The 16,147-nt window shown below is 56.9% G+C and overlaps 8 protein-coding genes and 1 non-coding gene across 9 annotated transcripts; 6 read left to right on the top strand and 3 right to left on the bottom strand.

The window, feature by feature from the left end:
* Positions 1 to 162: 162 nt before the first annotated feature.
* PRS3 (ribose phosphate diphosphokinase subunit PRS3) lies at positions 163 to 1,125 on the top strand (the record flags this gene model as incomplete). The annotated part of the gene is made up of 1 exon (NM_211648.1): positions 163 to 1,125. One exon carries the CDS (start codon positions 163 to 165, stop codon positions 1,123 to 1,125), a length of 963 nt encoding a protein of 320 aa, NP_986586.1.
* Positions 1,126 to 1,268: 143 nt separating this feature from the next.
* AGOS_AGL081W (haloacid dehalogenase superfamily protein) lies at positions 1,269 to 1,940 on the bottom strand (the record flags this gene model as incomplete). The annotated part of the gene is made up of 1 exon (NM_211647.1): positions 1,269 to 1,940. The coding sequence occupies one exon, from the start codon at positions 1,938 to 1,940 to the stop codon at positions 1,269 to 1,271; it is 672 nt and encodes a 223-aa protein (NP_986585.1).
* A 700-nt stretch (positions 1,941 to 2,640) lies between these two features.
* AGOS_AGL082W (UTP--glucose-1-phosphate uridylyltransferase) lies at positions 2,641 to 4,140 on the bottom strand (the record flags this gene model as incomplete). Its single annotated transcript, NM_211646.1, has 1 exon — positions 2,641 to 4,140. One exon carries the CDS (start codon positions 4,138 to 4,140, stop codon positions 2,641 to 2,643), a length of 1,500 nt encoding a protein of 499 aa, NP_986584.1.
* Positions 4,141 to 4,443: 303 nt separating this feature from the next.
* RGT1 (Rgt1p) lies at positions 4,444 to 7,014 on the bottom strand (the record flags this gene model as incomplete). Its single annotated transcript, NM_211645.1, has 1 exon — positions 4,444 to 7,014. One exon carries the CDS (start codon positions 7,012 to 7,014, stop codon positions 4,444 to 4,446), a length of 2,571 nt encoding a protein of 856 aa, NP_986583.1.
* A 383-nt stretch (positions 7,015 to 7,397) lies between these two features.
* AGOS_t0179 lies at positions 7,398 to 7,470 on the top strand. Its single transcript has one exon. It is a non-coding gene; the product is annotated as a tRNA-Ala (tRNA).
* Positions 7,471 to 7,494: 24 nt separating this feature from the next.
* Positions 7,495 to 8,022, top strand: AGOS_AGL084C (AGL084Cp; the record flags this gene model as incomplete). The annotated part of the gene is made up of 1 exon (NM_211644.1): positions 7,495 to 8,022. The coding sequence occupies one exon, from the start codon at positions 7,495 to 7,497 to the stop codon at positions 8,020 to 8,022; it is 528 nt and encodes a 175-aa protein (NP_986582.1).
* A 268-nt stretch (positions 8,023 to 8,290) lies between these two features.
* On the top strand, positions 8,291 to 11,020 carry PMA1 (H(+)-exporting P2-type ATPase PMA1; the record flags this gene model as incomplete). Its single annotated transcript, NM_211643.1, has 1 exon — positions 8,291 to 11,020. One exon carries the CDS (start codon positions 8,291 to 8,293, stop codon positions 11,018 to 11,020), a length of 2,730 nt encoding a protein of 909 aa, NP_986581.1.
* Positions 11,021 to 11,921: 901 nt separating this feature from the next.
* Positions 11,922 to 14,129, top strand: PUF4 (Puf4p; the record flags this gene model as incomplete). The annotated part of the gene is made up of 1 exon (NM_211642.2): positions 11,922 to 14,129. The coding sequence occupies one exon, from the start codon at positions 11,922 to 11,924 to the stop codon at positions 14,127 to 14,129; it is 2,208 nt and encodes a 735-aa protein (NP_986580.2).
* A 414-nt stretch (positions 14,130 to 14,543) lies between these two features.
* Positions 14,544 to 15,932, top strand: ERG4 (delta(24(24(1)))-sterol reductase; the record flags this gene model as incomplete). Its single annotated transcript, NM_211641.2, has 1 exon — positions 14,544 to 15,932. One exon carries the CDS (start codon positions 14,544 to 14,546, stop codon positions 15,930 to 15,932), a length of 1,389 nt encoding a protein of 462 aa, NP_986579.1.
* Positions 15,933 to 16,147: the final 215 nt, after the last annotated feature.

Genomic DNA, 16,147 nt, shown 5'->3' with positions numbered 1-16,147 from the left:
TTCACGACTTCCCACCCCGATGAGCATCCGTATTCCTTTTCATCTAAATTCTAATAGATGGCTTATGGATTCTTATTGGCGACTTACAAGCCTATGTAGTTGGCTTCCCTCAAGTGTTCGTAGTCTACCACCTCACACCCGGTCTAACAGCTAACGAGAATAATGGCTACTAATGCAATCAAGCTTCTTGCGCCAGATATCCACAGGGGTCTGGCAGAGCTGGTCGCTAAACGCCTAGGCTTACGTCTGACAGACTGCAAGCTTAAGCGGGATTGTAACGGGGAGGCGACATTTTCGATCGGAGAATCTGTTCGAGACCAGGATATCTACATCATCACGCAGGTGGGGTCCGGGGACGTGAACGACCGAGTGCTGGAGCTGCTCATCATGATCAACGCTAGCAAGACGGCGTCTGCGCGGCGAATTACGGCTGTGATTCCAAACTTCCCATACGCGCGGCAGGACCGGAAGGATAAGTCACGGGCGCCAATTACCGCGAAGCTCATGGCGGACATGCTGACTACCGCGGGCTGCGATCATGTCATCACCATGGACTTACACGCTTCGCAAATCCAGGGCTTCTTTGATGTACCAGTTGACAACCTTTACGCAGAGCCTAGCGTGGTGAAGTATATCAAGGAGCATATTCCCCACGACGATGCCATCATCATCTCGCCGGATGCTGGTGGTGCCAAACGTGCGTCGCTTCTATCAGATCGCCTAAACTTGAACTTTGCGCTGATTCATAAGGAACGTGCAAAGGCAAACGAAGTGTCCCGCATGGTTCTGGTCGGCGATGTTACCGATAAAGTCTGCATTATCGTTGACGATATGGCGGATACTTGTGGTACGCTGGCCAAGGCGGCAGAAGTGCTGCTAGAGCACAACGCGCGGTCTGTGATAGCCATTGTTACCCACGGTATCCTTTCAGGAAAGGCCATTGAGAACATCAACAATTCGAAGCTTGATAGGGTTGTGTGTACCAACACCGTGCCATTCGAGGAGAAGATGAAGTTATGCCCGAAGTTAGATGTAATTGATATCTCGGCAGTTCTTGCGGAATCCATTCGCCGTCTACACAATGGTGAAAGTATCTCCTACCTCTTTAAAAACAACCCACTATGATTTTGCTTCTCGATGCTGGCTTCTTGAGGGCCAATTTTGCCGTAGAGGTAGTATCCCTTCTTTTTATATTGACTATTTAACGAAGACTATTTCTTCATAAATGGACTTCGGCTTCACTGTGAATCTCACATGATATAGTTGTTTCAGAGACCGAATTCAGCGGGCTTAAAATGCTCTAAGGACCGTAGCATCTCACCTTTACCCGAAATTACAGCGCTCGTGTCGCCCGTCACTGACAGGGATTCTGGGTGGGGGACCCAGACTACATAAGCCCCAAATGCTTTCCCTGATTCGACACCAGGGATGCCATCCTCGAAAACCAAGCACTCGGCAGGTAAGATAGATGCACCAAAGTTGTCATTTAGTAACTTTAACCCAAGTTGCCAGATGTCGGGAAAAGGCTTACCTCTTCCTTGGGGAATCCGTTCGTCATCTCCAGTGACTACAATATCAAACTTGTCAAAAACATCCCGCAGATGAGCTGTCTTGCCCTCAAATTTCAAGCGACTGGAACTAGTGCACACTGCTATTGGAATGTCCCTAGCCTTCAGGTAATTTATCAGCTTGCCAACTCCAGGAAGCAATGCGCTGTCTTTCCATAGCCCATCCTGTAATGCAATATTGCGCTTTTCGACTTCTTCCCATGTTAATGGCAAGTCATAATGGTCAATTAGCTTTTGCGCGGCCTCACGTCCCGGCAATCCCTGTAGTCGGATCTTGACATCCCATGTTAACGGCCCTTTGTCAAATTGCGCTAACAGTTTCGAGATTGCGACAGTGTAGATATCCTCAGTGTTAATTAAGAGACCGTCCATGTCAAAAAGACATGCTTTAACTCTTAAAGTACAAGTTAGTTAAAGGGAATAAGTAGCATAGTGTCCGTAGTGTCAACTTACCCGTTAGGAACGACCATCGTGTAATTGTTATTCAAGGTATTGCTCCCAAGCGGTGGTGAACTTTAGATAAATTGGAAGTGCACTGAAATTTTCACTTCTAATATTGGCTGAGTTGAGGAAGAGTAGTATTATTTAAACGGCAGGCCCCTCTTCTTGGGACGTATGGCCACCGTCATCTAGCGGTTGCCATATCCAAGGCGAAAAATGTCCGCGGCCCTATCCGTGTAAGCGGCAACGTCCACCACTGTAAGGAGGCCACTGCAGTACACATAGGCGAGAGCTAATCGCGCCAAGCGGTATCGATCCGCGCTTTTTAATAGAGCTGACTAAGTAGAAATGTTTTCTCGAGAGTATCTATCTTCGGTTTGGATATGGTGGTTATGTAGAGGCGTACTTAACTTTTACATTGCCAGGACGCTTGGTATCACGGACACGCAGAGAATTATGTAGGCAAGGCTGCCTGCGTGCGTCCTCGAGGAGCCGATACGCTCACGAGGCTAGACTTGGATTGCCATCCAGAAACATAAGGCGTAGAACGAACTCAGCAGCAATATCATTATTATTAAAAAACGACAAACGTACAATTCACAAAGGGAGAGCCTTGCAAACGAACGGGAGTTCAGTGTTCCAAGATTTGCAAGTTACCCGTGATAACAACGTTTTCCAAGACGGAGCCGTTTGGAATGTCAATTCTTTGCCCGTCAGAGCAAACGACGATGACAGTGCCCTTTAGCGTGACATTCTTGCCCAAGTAAACGTTACCAGTGATGGTGAGGTGGTCAAGCTCGATGATCTTGGGGATATGAGGAATGTGCGCGTTGAAACCGGACACTTTCTTGAAGTGAGAGCCGAGCTTGATGAGCGGGTTAGGCCCGAAGCGGGATGGGTCGAGCTTCAAAGCCCCATGCTCTAGGTAGAAGAGATCGGACTTGACTAACAATAGATCAGAGCAAGTCTTGACCGGCAAGAAGCGCGAGCGAGGGACCACAACACCATGAGCACCCTTGAAGTGACGGATGGCGGCACCGCAAGCGGTCTCGAGCTGCAGCACCTCAATCTCGTTGCCGTTTCTGGTGATAGTCTTCTTGTTGGGGATAATCTCCATGGTTAGGGAAGAAGACTCAACCAAACGCTTGATGGCCTTCAAGTTGATCCACAGGTTGTTCGTGTTAAAATTCGTGAACTTGCGAATGTTCTTGAACTCGTCGATGTGCTCCTTTGGAACCTGAGCAACCTCAAGCAGGCGCACCTGTCCCTCGTAGCTTATTAGAGTGCCACCCTTCACGTCCGCGCGCGTCTTGTCGGTGAGCTCCATGATGTACTCGGCGCCAGTCTCGATCATATGGTTGAGGATCTTCAGGTCAACAGTGGCGCCCAGATTGTCACCGTTTGACACAAACAGGATCTCCCTGCCCTGTGCCAACAGCGCGTCCAGCTCGCCCGAGGCGTGCAGTGCCTCGAACAGGTCACCGTGCCCTGGAGGGTACCACGCGTCCAGCTTGTCGTTGTAGTCCTGTGGAACTGGCAACAGCGAGTCGCGGTACACGCGGGGGAAGCGCGACTGGTTGAACGAGCGGATCCGGATCCGGTTCGCCGAGTACTTCTTGATCAGGTGTTCCGTGTCTGCGTCCGTGTTGAACGAGTTCATCAGCAACAGCGGGACATCCGAGTCGTACTGCCGGTTCAGGTACTCGATCTGCCGCACAGAGAGGTCCAGGAACGTGTTGCCGTCCCGCACCTCAATCACCGACTTTGGCCCGACGCACCCCATCGACGTGCCCAGCCCACCGTTCAGCTTCAGCACCGCCAGCTTCTCCAGGCTCGCCAAGTTCTCCGACGCCCCGATGTCCGAGTACGCCGTCACCTCCTCCGCGCTCGGAGACTTGATCTTCTCCCACTCCAGCGTCGTGTCCGACGACTTCTCCACTAGGTACCGACGGAACAGCGTGAAGAACGAGTCCAACTCGTTCTCGAACCGGCACCGCGTCTTCTCGTCTTTGACCGAGTCCGCCAGCTTGTTCAGCACGTTGCGCATCTGCGATGCCGCAACGTTGTTCGTGTTCGACTCGAACGCATACGTCGAGTGCGTCTTATTGTGTTTTCTGCCTACCGACAACATCGAGCTGCTAACGAGTGCTAGTGCTTTTCTTCAACAGAATGCTAACAGGAAAACCTTCACGGTTGAACTCTTGCCCCTCTAAATAGGAGAAAAACTCGAGAAACTGAAGCCACCTTCACCGTTCTTAAGCCCTTTTGTACTTTTTTTTTGCCACCTGCTTCCAGCTAGCTGTCCGTAATTTTCTCGCGGCGGGTTTTGGTGATGTGGACGCCTCCCATTTGTGGATTTTGTTCTTTGCTGTGCTGTTCTTGGCGAGGGGCTCGGGGGCTTGGCATCATATATATCGTTACTTCGTAGGCCTGGTCAAAACCAGCCAAGCTCGTCGTTGCGGAGCAGGCGCCAGGCGATGTCTATAAACTGGTGTAGCATGACCTGATGGGGCGAGGCAGGAGGCCCGTCGTGGCCGTAGAGACGGCGGAGGTCGCAGGAGACACGGGCACGCGGGCGCGGGGGGGCGCAGGGGCGCAGACAGTGGGTCAGGCCCTGGATCTGGATCATGTCGCTCATGCAGCGGGACAGGGCGACGATGAGGTCGCGGTCGCGCGAGTGGTGGACAGCGGTGCCGATGATGCAGCCGATGAGCGAGGTGGGGATGTTGCGGGAGAGGTTGATGGCGTGGTGGAGGGCGCGCGAGAGAGCGGCGGCGAAGGGCGAGGCGGGGCGCGGGCCGGCGCGGACAAGGGTGTCAAGGACGCAGGAGGTGAAACGGCAGATGGCGTCGCCGAGCTGGGCGCAGAGGTCGACGGTCGCGTCGGGCGGGGCGTCTGCGGCGAAGGCGGGGTGGGCGGGGATGGCGAGCAGGCGGTCGAGGAGGGCGCGCTGGGCGGCGAGGGCGTGGAAGAAGGCACCGGGCACGGAGTCGTCTGCGGGCGGGGCAACGCGGAAGGGGCGGGGCGCGCGCAGGGCGGGCGTGGGGGCTCGCGGGAGCGCGCCTGCGAGCACGCGGGTCTCGCACAGCTCTGTGAGGAGCGCGCCAAGGCGGATGCTGGCGAGCAGGGGCTCGCGGCGTGCGGCGTCGGACTCGACCGCCCACTTGGCGGAGTCGAGGGGTGGCGGCGGGGCAAAGAGGGGCTCGACGAGGTGCGAGATCGGCAGGGATGCGAGCCGGGGAGCTCCGAAGCAGCAGCTCTGGAGCGCGTCAAAGACGAGCAGGCTGTAGTAAAGGCGCTTGTAGAGCAGCTCGAAGCCGTGGCGCTCGACGTCCGCTGAGTCGTCGCCGGGCTCGTCGGCGACTTCGTGCAGCACCAGCAACCGGTAGATCTTGAACTCGTTGAAGACGGTGACGGACGTACCGAGCACAAATGTGTTGTCCTCGCCCAGCATCGCGAGCATGTAGTTGATGATGATGTAGGTGCTGAGGTAGATTGTCGTCACCTTTGGCGAGGTGCTCTCTTGGTATGCGCATATCTTGGGGTGTATGTCCAGGAGCTTGCGGAAGCAATCGTTGAGTGCCGCGAGCAGCTGCGATTGATGCGGAACGTGGTGCTCCTCGTTCTGTTTGAAGTCGCCCCGGTGCGCGTAGAGGCCGCCGTCATGCACTGCGTTGCTGTCCATCCCACTTGCTGTGTCCTGGTTAGTCTTGTCCGAGGCCACATGTAGCAGAAGCTCGAGCGCGACACGGAACCAGTAGAGAATGTAGTTGTTCATCTCGTGGACCTCGGATATCGGCTGCGTATTTACCAGCAGAATTTCATTCGTCAGTGTTTCCTTGTTGATGGGTATGATGGGATAGTTGACATGGACATATTCATAGTACGCGTCGATAAGCTCTGCGTCCGACAGCTTCCCACAGATAACGCCTGTCTTGCCTGTCGCTTGCTGCGCTTGTAATGGAAGCCCAATATGTCCCGCTTGGCGCGGCTCCCGCGCGCTCAGCGGCACGATAGGATCTGCGGGTTCAGACAGCCGTTTCCGGCGCTTCACGGACCCGCCGGTCTTGGAGCCGGCCGTCGGCGTCGTCAAGCTCTCTGACATGCAATGGGCGCGCAGCTGTGGAGAATATGCGTTAGAAGAGCTGGGCGAGCTGTCCTCCGGCAGGCTGGTGCTCCCCGTCGCCGAGGTTCGCAGCTGCACGCTCTGGCTCGACGCAGACGTTGAGCCGCTGAGCGCCACCGCGAATTGCGAATACGGGTACTGCGGCGCCGGCAGCTGCTGCAGCTGCCCGCCGGTCGACGAAGATCGCACCAGAGGCGGCGGGTAGCTCGACGAGCACGGCTCCTGGAACAGCGCGGAGGCTCCGTCCGAGCTCGGGAAGTAGCTGCGCGACGTGCGCTGGTGCGAGGACGTCGACGCGCTCGACGCCGCGTACGTCTCCTGCTGGCTCTGCGGGCCAGAGGCGTCGCTGTTCACCGACTCTAGCGACGACCGCCGCTGCATCTGGTTCTCGTAGTAGGGCACCTTCCAGAACTGCTGTTTCATGGGCGGAAATGGCGCCGCAGGCGCCTGCGCAGGCGCCCCACCCGGCTGCCCGTTGGAAATCGGCAGGTAGTAGTGCAGCGGCGGCAGCGACACCGGCGCGGCCTTCCCGTCCGCCCTCGACGTGTCCAACTCGCCGCGCGCCCCCTCCGTCTCGCGCGCTCCGTCCCCGGCCCCCTCACCCCGCGTGTATCCCTTCGACGGGCCCCGCTTCAGCGGCACCCGCTCGAACGCGCACCGCTCGCTGTTCTTGCGGCACCCGCTGCAGCTCTGCGCGTCCTCCTGGTACTCGCACTTGATCTTCTTGCGCCGGCACTGGTCGCACGCGCGCGACACCTTCGTGCGCCGCCGCCCGTCGCCCGCGCTCTCCACCGAGTCGCGCCGCCGCGAGCCCTCCCGCGCGCCGCCCTCCTCCTCGGCCCCGACCGCTGCTGTAGCTGTGGCTGTCGCTCCATTCATCACGTTTGTATACTATGGTCTGCGGATCAACTGACCCGCACGATCTCGATCAAACGCCTTGTGCTATGCGGCGCCAACCTACCTCGCGTGTCTTGGCTGTGGTTTACAGATTGCCCCACTGCGTTTGCACTACGTTATCGGACGGCCTGCTGTGAGCCCACAATGTCTCATTAACTATAACTACGTAGTCGGGGTTCTTCCCCAGAATTTCCCAACCGGGACCAGACGCCTCACGGCATCGAACGCTATCCTTGGCGGCGATGAGTTCTCGGCTCCGCCGGGGCATCACGTCACCGGCGCCGCCGGTCGGGCGGGTGGGTCACGTGTGCACGTGACCAGCGCGTGGCACACCACGGCAGGGCCCTCTGGGCCCACCAGAAGTGGGGCGTATGGCGCAGTTGGTAGCGCGCTTCCCTTGCAAGGAAGAGGTCATCGGTTCGATTCCGGTTTCGTCCATTTTTGCCGCGGCGCAGATTCAGAATGCCGCACGCACGTCATTTGCCCCGCGCAGGCCTGTGTAGGCGCCCACGTGTTTATTTTTTTCTGCATGCGGCATCGCGCTTGCCCGACTGGGCAGCGCGCTCCAACGTTCTGCCCGCAGGCAATTCCGAGCGCGCGTCTATGGCATGGCACCCCGACCCGTGGGGCTCGAGATTACGCAGTGATAGCTGCAACCAATCAGCGCCGTGCCGCAGAGACCGCGCTGCTACCGCGAGCTGCGGCATTTTGCTGATAGCTGCTTTTGCGCACCCCGATACGGCTGCGGTCGCTGCCGCGCGCACCGTGCGGACGCTGTGTGCGCATTGGGCCGCCGTGCGCGTTGGGGAGAAGCGTTGCGGTGTGCACCACAGAAGCGCAGCGCGGGAGATCCCGGCCGTGGAATCCGCGCGAGACCCGCGGACGGAGATCCTAGCAGCCGGGGGTGAGTGCCCGGACAGAGCCAGACACCTGCGAGGACGGGCAAGTCTTCGAAAAGAAAAAAAAAGCAGCTCTCGACAACAAGTTTGAATGGGAATGATGATGTAAAAAAAAATTTGAGTATAAAAGTTTGCGGAAAATAGCGAAAGGTCGAGCAATGGAGGTGTTCTATTATTATATACTGTTTTGATAGAGTAGCCAAGAGCTAGTTATACTATATATACCCGCTGTTCTACAGAGTGGTTTGCTGGTAGTGGTATACAGTCTCTGAGGTTGTTTGACGTTTGTTGTCTCCGCGCAGATATAATTCAGCAGGGCAGCAAGGGCCGTTTGCAGATAAGCAGAAGCCAGTATCATCATGTCAGGCGCAGTAATGGAGCCTAAGAGGGAGGAGGTGGTCAAACCGGTGATGTCGGACGACGAGGAGGAGGACATCGACCAGCTGATCGAGGACCTGCAGTCAAACCAAGGTCTGGACGAGGAGGACGAGGATGAGGACCTGGCACCGGGGTCTGCGCGGCCGGTGCCGGAGGAGCTGCTGCAGACCGACCCGTCGTATGGGCTGACCAGCGACGAGGTGTCGCGGCGGCGCAAGAAGTACGGGCTGAACCAGATGTCCGAGGCGAACGAGTCGATGATCCTCAAGTTCGTGATGTTCTTCGTGGGGCCCATCCAGTTTGTCATGGAGGCCGCGGCCATCTTGGCCGCTGGTCTGGAGGAGTGGATTGACTTCGGTATTATCTGTGCGCTGCTGCTATTGAACGCCGCGGTTGGTTTCATTCAGGAGTTCCAGGCCGGCTCCATTGTCGAGGAGCTAAAGAAGACCCTTGCCAACTCTGCCGTTGTGATCAGAGACGGCTCCTTGGTCGAGATCCCTGCCAACGAGGTTGTCCCTGGTGACATCCTGCAGTTGGAGGACGGTGTTATCATCCCTGCCGACGGTCGTATTGTGACTGAGGGCTGCTTCGTGCAGATCGACCAGTCCGCCATCACCGGTGAGTCCCTGGCTGTTGACAAGAGATACGGTGACGCCACCTTCTCCTCCTCGACCGTCAAGAGAGGCGAGGGCTTCATGATCGTGACTGCCACCGGTGACAGCACCTTTGTCGGTAGAGCTGCCGCTCTGGTCAACAAGGCCTCCGCTGGCTCTGGTCACTTCACCGAAGTGTTGAACGGTATCGGTACGATTCTTTTGATTTTGGTTATCTTGACTTTGCTTGTTGTTTATGTGGCATGCTTCTACAGAAGTATTGACATTGTTACCATCCTAAGATACACTTTGGCCATCACCGTTGTTGGTGTGCCAGTTGGTCTGCCAGCTGTCGTCACCACCACCATGGCTGTTGGTGCTGCATACTTGGCGAAGAAGAAGGCTATCGTCCAGAAGCTTTCTGCCATTGAGTCTTTGGCTGGTGTTGAGATCTTGTGTTCCGACAAGACCGGTACCTTGACTAAGAACAAGTTGTCTCTGCACGAGCCATACACTGTCGAGGGCGTCGAGGCTGATGACTTGATGTTGACCGCGTGCTTGGCTGCTTCCAGAAAGAAGAAGGGTTTGGACGCTATCGACAAGGCCTTCTTGAAGTCTTTGATCAACTACCCAAGAGCCAAGGCTGCTTTGACCAAGTACAAGGTTTTGGAGTTCCACCCATTCGACCCTGTCTCTAAGAAGGTCACTGCTATTGTCGAGTCCCCAGAGGGCGAGAGAATCGTCTGTGTTAAGGGTGCTCCATTGTTTGTCTTGAAGACTGTCGAGGAGAACCACTTGATTCCAGAGGACGTTAAGGAGAACTACGAGAACAAGGTTGCTGAATTGGCTTCTAGAGGTTACAGAGCTCTAGGTGTTGCTAGAAAGAGAGGCGAGGGCCACTGGGAAATCTTGGGTGTCATGCCATGCATGGACCCTCCAAGAGATGACACTGCCCAAACCGTTAACGAGGCTAGACACTTGGGTTTGAGAGTTAAGATGTTGACTGGTGATGCCGTCGGTATTGCTAAGGAAACCTGTAGACAATTGGGCTTGGGTACCAACATCTATAACGCTGAACGTCTAGGTCTTGGTGGCGGCGGTGACATGCCTGGTTCCGAGCTGGCTGACTTCGTGGAGAACGCTGATGGTTTTGCTGAGGTTTTCCCACAGCACAAGTACAATGTCGTTGAGATTTTGCAGCAGAGAGGCTACTTGGTTGCGATGACTGGTGACGGTGTCAACGATGCTCCTTCCTTGAAGAAGGCTGACACTGGTATTGCTGTTGAAGGCGCTACCGATGCCGCCAGATCTGCTGCTGACATTGTGTTCTTGGCTCCTGGTTTGTCTGCCATCATTGATGCATTGAAGACTTCCAGACAGATTTTCCACAGAATGTACTCCTACGTTGTCTACCGTATCGCTTTGTCTTTGCACTTGGAAATCTTCCTGGGTCTATGGATCGCGATCTTGAACCAGTCTCTAAACGTCCACTTGGTTGTTTTCATCGCCATCTTCGCCGACGTCGCCACCTTGGCCATCGCCTACGACAACGCGCCATACGACCCACAGCCTGTCAAATGGAACCTACCTAGACTATGGGGTATGTCCATTGTCATGGGTATCCTGTTGGCCATCGGCAGTTGGATCACCTTGACGACCATGTTCATGAAGAAGGGTGGTATCATCCAGAACTACGGTGCTATTGACCACATTATGTTCTTGGAGATCTCCTTGACCGAGAACTGGCTGATCTTCATCACCAGAGCCTCGGGTCCTTTCTGGTCCTCCATTCCATCGTGGCAGCTATCCGGCGCCGTCTTCATCGTCGACGTCATCGCCACTCTCTTCTGTGTCTTCGGCTGGCTGCACGAGAAAAACGTCGTTGACGCTGGTGTCTTGAGACCACGTACCCACATCGTCACTGTCGTCAGAGTCTGGATCTTCTCTTTCGGTGTCTTCTGCATCATGGGCGGCGCCTACTATTTGATGTTCACTTCCAAGTCCTTTGACCGCTTCATGAACGGTAAGCCGCTCAGGGAAAAGCCTTCTGGCAGATCCGTCGAGGACTTCTTGGTGGCCATGCAGAGAGTATCGACTCAGCACGAGAAGGAGAATTGATTTTTTGTTCCTCGCCTCGTTTTTTTGTTTGATATCCTAATTTCTAATTTTTAATGGGCTTGATAGAATTTCCACTCCGAGATTCAGATCTTCCGTGACATTTCCTGTTAATTTCCACATGTTGCGGGCACTGGACGCTGTCTGCCTGCGCGCTGCGCTGTCGTACAACACACACACACAACGACATCGCTGTTCTTCGCGCTTGCCCAGACACGCCTAGCTCGTCCGTCCATTGGTAGTGAAGCTTGAGTTTCCGTACTTATGACTTCCATATATAAACATTGGTGTATCGCAGTAATTCACACACACACACGCACTACTTTATCTACTTCGGCTACCACAGCCACGCTACTTGCAAAGGACAGCATTCCTCGCGCTGGGCATTCGGAGGCTTTGCCCGCCCGCAGTGCCCCCTGCCAGCGCTAGCCACGGACTCTGCATCCCGGAGCTCATCCGTGCCGAAGGATATGCATCTCTCTAAGGAGATGACCTCCGGTTCGGTGAAAAATTTTCAGCCCGCATGGAGAGCGGGCGCAGGACCTGCTGGCTCCGCTGAGAATTCCTTCCAATATTAGGAACTTGGGCTCGGTCTAGCAGACAGCTAAAACTCCTCTCACATTTGATACGATTGACTAGTGCGACGTCTCAGTAATCCGCTAAAGAGAAATACCGGCGTTGCTCCCTCCGTCTGTGTTCTTTAGGTTTGCACAGCTAATTGCGCCACTAGCCCTCCCATTGTACATTAGAGTTCAGTTTTGAAGTGTATTTTAGTCAGTTTTGGTTTAAGAGTTAAGGCCGCGGTTGATAGGCTTGTACATTAGTATTATTGGGTTCTGCTTTTGCCACAGGTGTGTAGCTGGGACAAAAAGCCTGTATATTAGTAACGGCGACGAGAAGAGAGATGGCACGCGTTCCGATTGTGGACGAGCCGCAGGCATCCGAGGTGCCGGAGACGATCAACGCGGCGCTGGATCAATTGCACCTGGACGACCTGGAGGACCCGAAGGAGGCTGCGCCTTCGGCTGAGCGGAAGGACGTGGGCGCTGCTGCCACGGCGGGGCCTAGCAGCATGCCCCTCCAGCCCAACGGGCTGTTTCCGCCTCCGCCCCACCCGCAGATGATGAACCCGTTTTTGCCGTATCCGCTGATGCATATTCCGCACCACAACGGGTTCTTCCCCCCAGGCGATGGGCCGATCCTGCCGCTAGACTCGAGTGCAGCGGGCGACTTCGGCAACTCCATAGTTCCGACTCCGCCGCAGACCTCGGGTCTCGAGGTTGTGCCGGAGCCGCTGTGGTCTGCCAGCCAGGACTATCAGTTCATACACGGGTATCCCTTTGCCGAGGTGGCCGCAGGCAAAACAGGCATTGCGCCCGTTGGCTCAGTGGCTGGCGCCTCGCTACAGGAGGACGATCAGTTGCCGCGCAGTGTTCACGAACCAGGTGTGGCCCACAGGCGCCAAACGTTTGCTACTATACCTAACCCAGAGCTATTGAACGTGACGTCTGCCCCGCCGGCCGCGATGTCGGGCTCTTCTGGCCCCACTGAAGAAAAGACGGTTGAGGGCGAGGCAAAGGAGGGCGAGTTCAACAATCCGGGCTACCCGCAAGCCGCATATCCATATGGCGGGCCATTGCTGCAACCGAACCCGGTGCTGCCTGGCCACCCGCCGCCCTCTGGACCGGGCCCAAACTACGGCCTGCCATCGCCGTTCCCAGGATATGGGTTTACGTCGCCATTTTCGCCGGTACCCGGGACCTCCCCGCTGGCCACGAGCCAGCAAGGAAAGGGCATTCCGCCTCCGAACGGAAACGGCTCATCAACGCCTATTGATGGAACCAACGGCTGGATGTACCCTCCACACGGCAATCACCCATTTCCAGCACACCTCGTGCCACATCCCCAAATAATGGGTGGACCCAGCGCCAGCCCTCACTACTTGAACGGGCCTAGGTCTCGCAACAACCACAGCGGAAAACGTGGCCACACGGGCGGGCATCAGTCGAGCCATGGTGGGGCCGGAACTGGCGATAACCACAAGTATCGAAATGGAAACCACCATCACCACCACAACCACCATCACCATAACCGCGCTGATGATGCCGCCCGCTACGCAGACGCAAAACTAGAGGACTACATCGGGAAACTCTACTCGCTGTGCAAGGACCAGCATGGCTGCCGCTTTCTGCAGCGCCAGCTCGATGTAGCAGGGCCTGACGCCGCCACGTCGATATTCGAGGAAACAAAGCCCTACGTGGTGGAGCTCATGACCGACTCCTTCGGCAACTACCTAATCCAGAAGCTCGTTGAGCGCGTCAGCGCGGAGCAGAGGATCACCCTCGTCAAGTCTTCCGCAGACCAATTCGTGTCCATTGCGCTTGACCCGCACGGCACGCGCGCGCTGCAGAAGCTCGTCGAGTGCATCAGCACGGAGGAGGAGTCCCGCATCATCATCGCCTCGCTCAAGAATTCCGTCGTGCAGCTAAGCAAGGACCTCAACGGCAACCACGTCGTCCAGAAGTGCCTCCAGAAGTTCAGCTCGGCCGACTCCCAATTCATCTTCGACGCCGCCTGCGCAGACTGCGTCAAAATCGCCACTCACCGCCACGGCTGCTGCGTCCTGCAGCGTTGCCTGGACTACGGCAGCGACCAGCAGCGCGACCAGCTCTGCGCCCAGGTCCTCGCCAACGTCGACGCCCTCACCCTCGACCCCTTCGGCAACTACGTTGTCCAGTACATCCTGACCAAGGAGGCCGAGCTGCCCCCTCCCACCTACACCACCAAGATCGTCGACACCCTCAAACCCCGCGTCATCGAGCTCTCCCTCCACAAGTTCGGCTCCAACGTCGTCGAAAAGATCCTGCGCACCTCCGCGGTCGCAGAGCTCATGATATCCGAGCTGCTCGCCACCGGCGGCCAGCCCGGTGTCGAGCAGCTGCTCCACGACGGCTTCGGCAACTATGTCCTCCAGACAGCCCTCGACGTGTCCAAGGCAGCCAATTCCTTCCTCTACACCCGCCTCACCGACCTGCTGAAACCCGCGCTCGTGGGTCCGATTCGGAACACCCCCCACGGCAGACGCATCACGAGCATTATACAGCTCGAATGACCGCTTACATATGTACATTACATAATAAGGGAATCTCGGCCGAATTCGGACCGGAACTGTTCCGGAGTACGCGAAGCTGGCAGCTCGTATAGCTCGGCAACGCGTTGCCTGCACGAATGTTCCGCCGCCTTCCAAAGTCACGTGCATGTCAAATAACGAGGTCCCGTGACCATTAGTCAGCTGATATTGGCGCCGCGAGCTGGAGCTCGGAAGCTTAGCGGCTGCCGCGGAGACGCTGGTTTCGGAATGCTAGCGGCTGCCGGCCGGGCCAGGGTCTGCCAGGAGGGCATATCTGCGTCATAAAGGCGCGGTCACCGAATTTTGGCGGACGACCCCGGCTTCTAATATATAACGGTATGGTGTGGCGACCTGTGAGTGCTGTGATAGGTGCAACAGGGCGTGTGTAGCAGTAAAATGTCAGAAAAGCCGGAAAATGCCAAGACCAAGGTCGGGCTGCCCACGGGGCGGTATTTGAAGCCAGAGGAGATTGAGTACGAGTTCGGGGGCCCGGCAGGGGTTCTGGGCATGTGCCTGGGGTTCCCGGCAATTATGTACTACATGTGGGTGAGCGTGGAGCACTACGGCGGACTGCCGGCGTGGCCAGCAGCAGGGCAGGGTGCCTGGGAGTTCGTGCGGGAGCTGCTGCTGCATGTGGCGGCCGACGCGACGCCGCGGCTGAGTACATGGGCGCTGTTCTGCGCGTTCTGGGCGATGCAGGTGGTGTTCTACTACACGCTGCCGGGCGTGTGGACCAAGGGACAGCCGCTGACGCACCTCAAGGGCAAGCAGCTGCCGTACTTCTGCAACGCGCTGTGGAGTTTCTACATGACGCTGGTGGTGGTGCTGGGGCTCCACTTTGGCGGCGTCGTGCCGCTGTACATCCTGCTGGACCGCTTCGGCGAGTTCATGACGTGCTCGATCGTGAGCGGGTTTGCATTCTCGATTGGCCTGTACCTGTGGACATTATTTGTGAGCCACGACTACTACCGCATGACGGGTAACCACTTGTACGACATGTTCATGGGCGCGCCGCTCAACCCGCGGTGGGGCATTCTGGACCTCAAGATGTTCTTCGAGGTGCGGCTGCCCTGGTTCATGCTGTTCCTGCTGAGCCTGGGCGCTTCGCTGCGCCAGGTGGAGCTCTATGGCCGTCTGTCGCCGCAGCTGGCCATCGTGCTGCTCGCGCACTGGCTATACGCCAACGCGTGTGCCAAGGGCGAGGAGCTCATCGTGCCCACATGGGACATGGCGTACGAGAAGTTCGGCTTCATGCTCATCTTCTGGAACATCGCCGGTGTGCCGTTCACCTACTGCCACTGCACGCTGTTCTTGGACCGCCGCGCGCCCGCCGAGTACGCCTGGTCGCCCGCGTACAACGTCACCCTCTTGGTCGCGCTGCTGGGCGCGTACTACTTCTTCGACACCACCAACGCCCAGAAGAACGCCTTCCGCAAGCACTTGGCCGGCGACACCTCCATCCGCCGCACCTTCCCGTACCTGCCCCGCCAGATCCTGCAAAACCCTCAGTACATCACCACCAAGAACGGCTCCGTGCTCCTGGTCGACGGCTGGTACCGCTACGCGCGCAAGATCCACTACACTGCCGACTGGGTCCAGTCGCTGGTCTGGGCTCTCTGCTGCGGCTTCTCCAGCCCGTTCCCATGGTTCTTCCCTGTCTTCTTCTTCGTGGTGCTCTGCCACAGGGCGAACCGCGACAACATTAAGTGCAAACGCAAGTACGGCGCTGATTGGGACAGGTACTGCAAGCTGTGCCCATGGATATTCATCCCATATGTCTTTTAATTTAGTGCGGTGTCTCAGCCTCCTGTGCATACTATATATTTCTCTATAGCTGAACGCATCTCTAGCCGACTGGCCAACGCGCAGACCTGCTATCGACCCCGTCGAAAGCGCCTGCCGGTATGCCCGCCGCTCTAGACGGCCCGCCGCCCGTCCTACGCTCTACAGCTGCCACAGCCGCTGCTGTGGGCCTCGCAGGGTAACAGACTTGTGAGTTC

The sequence above is a fragment of the Eremothecium gossypii genome, chromosome VII, assembly GCF_000091025.4.
Source record: "Eremothecium gossypii ATCC 10895 chromosome VII, complete sequence".
In the NCBI taxonomy this organism is placed as follows: Eukaryota; Fungi; Ascomycota; class Saccharomycetes; order Saccharomycetales; family Saccharomycetaceae; genus Eremothecium; species Eremothecium gossypii.
The sequence above is the reverse complement of the archived record's forward strand: the minus strand, read 5'-3'. Positions and strand labels throughout refer to the sequence as shown.